Genomic DNA, 6,000 nt, shown 5'->3' on the forward strand with positions numbered 1-6,000 from the left:
TCAATCTCACCGGAATTGCTAAAAAAAAAATGTGCCTGCTGCTTATCCACATTTAATGTCCATCATGTACACCCTTGGGAATCCATGCACATTTACACCCACCCCTTTCCCAGCCATCACACATGCATCTGTCACTGCTATCTACAGCATGACTCCATGCCTCCATATAATGCATTTAATTCGGCTAAGTTAGCAAGTCACCTAATGTGTTTGTTTAATTTGGGGAGTCGCTTTTGCCGATTACCAGAATTCTGCATTAGTGCACTCTTAAACACACCACCGGTTCCTTTTCTATCATAGATCGGAACCAACCCTCAACCAAGCACACAAATATATGATCAAAACTCTTCCAACACACCCATGGAAAGTCATGTAAAACCAGGATGGCTAAAAGGGAACTTTGATGCCCATAAGATGCTGCATATCCACAATCCACCCGCCATGAACACGGTTCGGAATCCATGCGCATTTAGATCCACCCCTTTCCCAGGGAGCACACATGCATCTGTCACAGCATTGGACCACACTATTCCACATTCTTACATATCACCTCCAATTCGGCATACATCCAGACCGTCACCCCACGCGTGTTGGCTTTGAATTTAAACTTTTAAAAATACATTCACAGCGTCTTCGAATACACTCTGGTGGATGCCCATCGGAATCGCCGGAGAACGAACGGTGGAAATGAGCTATAAAAATGAAGTACAGAGAGTTGTTGCTACATGATATATAGAACATACAGCTCGACTGGCGTGTCTGTTTAATTGGGAAAGCAAACACCATTCACTTTTGCTGAATCTGAAGAGTCGAAAGCCCCGTACTGAAATCAGTGCTGTTTTTATTGGGAATTCTGCATTGCAACGATCGCTTGAACGCACCGCTGGTTCTTTTCCCTTCTGTGATGATGTGCATCACACAGAGCAAAGTGGTTCCGAGCAAGTGGACGGGTCGGAAAGCAGCACTTCAAAGCGACACAGCAACTCCAATGCAAGACAGCAAAAATCCATGCAATGCGACATTTAAAGAGTTCACGGCCAAGCTATTAATAACAACGAGGTGTCCAAAGTGCCCCGACAAAAAAGCAAATCAAAACAAAATATCCATTTAAAAAACATTTGACAAAAAATAAGCATGATCCAACTTTACGGACAGTTGCACAGTGCTGTACATCCGCCAGCCGCTTTGGTCACGAATCTCCCAAAAATGCTGATAAAGATGAAAACAATCCACACGTATGAAGATGGAAAAGGAAGCGGAATACCCAGGCGCGTTGATTTAAAGCACCTACCTTGTAGAAGAGCCGCCTGAAAGACGAATAAAAAGAGAATAGTCGCCAGAGAGCTGCAGCCTGCGTTCGCCATGTTGGACACCTGCTTCAGTATGATGGCACCTACTGTGGAGATGCCCTGCTCGCTTCCTCGCCTCCTCGCCTCCTTGCCTCCTCGCCTCCTTCACTCACTCCCTCCTTCCTCTCTCCTTCCCACAGTAACCCTCCCCCCTTCTTCTTCAAGTCTATAGGGGTGTCCAAAGTGTGGCACATGGGGCCAAATATGGCCAGACAATCATTAATAATTAATACGATATATTAATATTTATTATAACACTCTTAAATATTGAAATATAATAAGATATATTATTAGATACTCAGTGCACCGGCACAGGTTCATTGTTGTGGCACTGGTATCGGATTATATGTAAACAATACCCAACCCTACCAAGTCCAAAACCTTTCATTTTTCTTTATGGGAAAAACATTCAGATGCAAGATAAACATTTTACATTCTAGACCGGGGGTGTCCAAAATGTGACCAGGGGGCCACTTGTGACCCATGACTTAACAAGAAAATGTTCAACAGCAAAAATGGAAAAGTAAGCAGTGATTTCAAAATATAACATATTATGTATTATTTAAAGTAAACATACTTTTTCACCTTTTGTCTTGATAAGAAGTACATGCACCCTATCATTCTGCGGGCACTCTGTTGTAAAAGTCTGAATAATCTGAATAATCCTCCATCTTGGCAGTCAAAGTGATTTCTTCATTTTACAGAAAAAATAAAAATCTATTTCTCGTGCACGCCCCCACCCCCTTCAGGATGAGGCGAGTACTGCAGTGCCTCAGTGTATGGCCTTTCTCTGTATTTTCTGTTTGAGCAGCAAAATAATGATGTCACACTTACATCTAAGACATTACACAGGCTATAGAAAGCTATGGTGTATCATAAAGGTTTCTGCAAAATTGTATTACTGGCAACTCTTGGAACTTTGAGCTGGAAGGATATGATGTAAACTACATCAGCAGGAATAATAAGAGTCACAGGAATCTTTTTATTATTATTTATTTTTTGAGCGACAAACATTAACTCTACTGTAACACATTGTTATGCATCCTGATCATTTTCTTACGTTAAATTAGATCGGTGAATAGTACATGTTGAATACAGGAAGTGAACAAATGGAACTGATGTGAAATGGAGAGGGGGCTTCTTCTTCCTCCTCTTTTCGGACATGTGGAATTGTAACATGAAGTATTCTAAATAAATTTGAAATACATTTATTTATTTATAATGTGAAATACATTTATTTATTAAAAATGTATTTAATAAATTAACATTTTAATTAAATAAAATCTAATTTTTATACATTTATTTATATTTGAAATAAATTATACCATATCTATTTCTACCGCTTATCCTCACTAGGGTCGTGGGAGTGCTGGAGCCTATCCCAGCTGACTTTGGGCAAGAGACGGGGTACACCCTGGACTGGTGGCCAGCCAATCACAGGGCACATATAGACAAACAACCATTCACACTCACATTCATACCTATGGACAATTTGGAGTGGCCAATTAACCTAGCATGTTTTTGGAATGTGGGAGGAAACCGGACGCGTGCACGCGGAGAACATGCAAAGTCCACACAGAGATGCCCAACGGAGAGTCAAACCCAGATCAGATCTCCTGGCAGTGTTGTTTTATGTAATCATTGTCTGGTTCTTTTTTCAAAGGCTGCTGAAAATAGGAAGGCATAACATTATGTCTTGGAAAAAAGACGCCTTTTTCCTTTTTGTCATGTTCATTATAAAATGACATTTTCTCAGCATCCAATTTTTCTCTCATGATATTTTGACTTTATTTGAATAAAATGATTTTTGCATTTTGGGTGTTGCTGTTTTCTTGTTAAATGACCAATAGAAAACACGCACGGGCTGCAAATGGCTCTCGGGTCACACTTTGAACACCCCTGGTCTCAGACAAATGGACAGTAAAAAGTGGCTCCTGCACATAAACACTGCAATTATCATTATCTTTGTGGAAAACAAACTACAGGCTCACACTGATGGTGAGTCAGGCTTCATTTACTGTGTTTTGTTCAGTATTTTCATTTGATATTGTGATTTTCCTCGTATTATACATCAGCACAGAACAATAGCATGAGGACAGGAGTGCACCTCTCTCAAAAAGACGAGGTCAAAAACAGATTTTGAAAGCATCTACAATAAGGGGGCGGGGGTGGGGGTGGGGGGGGGGGTGCATCAAGCCCCTTCTGGACAAAGAGAGTTTGTTTGGGCAAAGCTGACCATCATGATGTGATCAACATTGCCATCTATTGGCCCTGACGCTCACTAGACTCAAGTCAAGCTGGAGCCCAAACATGGACCAGATGGTTGGCAGTAGAACTATAAATACTAAAAAGGTTTCAGGGAAATTTCTGGAAAAGAGTCGCCCTACGTGGTCGTGTAGATAATACCTGCAGGAAGTCCTACTGTACAATTCTATCAGTGAATAAAGAGCTTTAATTGGCACATTAGGCCACAAGGGCGTCGATTTGATCCATTATAGGGAGCAATCTTTGTGCCTGACATGTCTAAATGTGGAAGCCGTGAGTGGTTCTACTCGTTCCATTCTTAAGTCATCATAAGCGTTGTCATTTATGACACACTGAAAGTCGACTCGGTACAAAGGCTGTCTGGAATGTTTGATGCTACACACAATAAGACTTGCGTTTTTTTTCCAATCAGTGCGTCTATATCAGTCACATGTTGATGTTGATCTCAAATTTTAGCTCTTTTAGTTTCCAATATGGATGACATGCAGTTGTCCATTGCCACTTTGCAGGTTGTGGTTTCTCTCAATCACAGTTGTTTCCAAATATTCATTCATTCATTCATTCATTTTCTACCGCTTTTTCCTCACGAGGGTCGCGGGGGGTGCTGGAGCCTATCCCAGCTGTCTTCGGGCGAGAGGCGGGGTACACCCTGGACTGGTCGCCAGCCAATCACAGGGCACATATAGACAAACAACCATTCACACTCGCATTCATACCTATGGACAATTTGGAGTGGCCAATTAACCTAGCATGTTTTTGGAATGTGGGAGGAAACCGGAGTACCCGGAGAAAACCCACGCATGCACGGGGAGAACATGCAAACTCCACACAGAGATGGCCGAGGGCGGGGACCGAACCCTGGTCTCCTAGCTGTGAGGTCTGCGCACTAACCACCAGACCGCCGTGCCGCCCGTTTCCAAATATGTTCATTAAAAAAAAAATTACATTGCATTTCCTCACTGTTTTACAATTGACTACGGCCTATAATTAGAACAAATGTGTATATTTATGGAAATGTAACATGTTTTGGGCCTAAATTAAGCAGTTTCAAGCACAAAAAATGCAGTATGTGGTGTACTTTAGTAACCATATCAAATGCTGACCATTCATGATACTTCTCTGGCAGTAATGTTGTGGCGTTAACATCACTACATCAGGAGGTTGCCCACAGCCACAGTTCAATGTTTTTTTTTTGTTTGTTTGTTTTTTACACAGCCCAAAACAGAAACTCATAGACTTTTGTAGCACTGTGAAGTTATAGATGACTCTCTGGTTAACTGAATAGAGATAATCACATTTAGTTCATTAAAAAATATATCTTAAGATGCCACACAGCTAGGAGACCCAAGTTCGATGCCACCCTCAGGCATCTCTGTGTGGAGTTTGCATGTTCTCCCCGTGCATGCGTGGGTTTTCTCCGGGTACTCCGGTTTCCTCCCACATTACAAAAACATGCTCGGTTAATTGGCCACTCCAAATTGTCCATAGGTATGAATGTGAGTGTCTATGCAACCAGTCCAGGGTGTACCCCGCCTCTCGTCCGAAGACAGCTGGGATAGGCTCCAGCACGCCCGTGACCCTCATGAGGATAAGCGGTAGAAAACAGATGGATAGATAATAGGACAAGCAAACAAATAATAAAAAAGTTGTCATTTTTGTATAACTTTAGGTAAAAGTTATAATGTTACGAGAAAGAATTTACAATAGAGAGTTAAAATAGTTGGAAATTTGAGAAAAACAACAGTAGAAATGGACAAAACAGTTGTAATTTTACAAAAATAAAGTCAAAATATTGTTGTAATATTGTGAAAAAATTGCTGTAAGTTGTGGAAAAAGGGAATCAAGTCAAAATATTATGGAAATAAAATCTGAATATTATGATAAGAAAACTTAAGATCTAAAGACAGACTTAAAGATTATTTCAGAATCATTCATTCATTCATTTTCTACCGCTTTTCCTCACGAGGGTCGCGGGGGTGCTGGAGCCTATCCCAGCTGTCTTTGGGCGAGAGGCGGGGTACACCCTGGACCTGTGGCCAGCCAATCACAGGGCACATATAGACAAACAACCATTCACACTCACATTCATACCTATGGACAATTTGGAGTGGCCAATTAACCTAGCATGTTTTTGGAATGTGGGAGGAAACCGGAGTACTCGGAGAAAACCCACGCATGCACGGGGAGAACATGCAAACTCCACACAGAGATGGCAGAGGGTGGAATTGAACCCTGGTCTCCTAGCTGTGAGGTCTACGTGCTAACCACTTGACCGAGTGCAGCCTATTTAGAATCAACTTTGGAAAATCAATTAAAAAAAAAACGGCAAAAATGGGGATAAAAGAGAAAAGAACGAATTTGACACTAATAATTGTCATGCGTCGCG

At 41.5% G+C, this 6,000-nt stretch overlaps 1 protein-coding gene across 3 annotated transcripts in view; it reads right to left on the bottom strand.

The window, feature by feature from the left end:
- cadm1a (cell adhesion molecule 1a) overlaps positions 1–1,447 on the bottom strand; it is a 430,900-nt gene extending 429,453 nt beyond the window's left edge. For 2 of the 3 annotated variants that reach the window (XM_058078783.1, XM_058078782.1), the window contains exon 1: positions 1,292–1,369. Coding sequence is in view for 1 of the 3 variants with exons in the window: in XM_058078784.1 (XP_057934767.1) it covers positions 1,292–1,364 (73 nt within the window). In the remaining 2 variants the exon portion in view is untranslated. Of the gene's footprint in view, positions 1–1,291 lie in introns of all 3 variants that reach the window. The other variant, XM_058078784.1, reaches the window with a different exon arrangement.
- Between the last annotated feature and the right edge of the window lie 4,553 nt (positions 1,448–6,000).

This window comes from Doryrhamphus excisus, chromosome 7 (genome assembly GCF_030265055.1).
Source record: "Doryrhamphus excisus isolate RoL2022-K1 chromosome 7, RoL_Dexc_1.0, whole genome shotgun sequence".
Lineage (NCBI taxonomy): Eukaryota > Metazoa > Chordata > Actinopteri > Syngnathiformes > Syngnathidae > Doryrhamphus > Doryrhamphus excisus.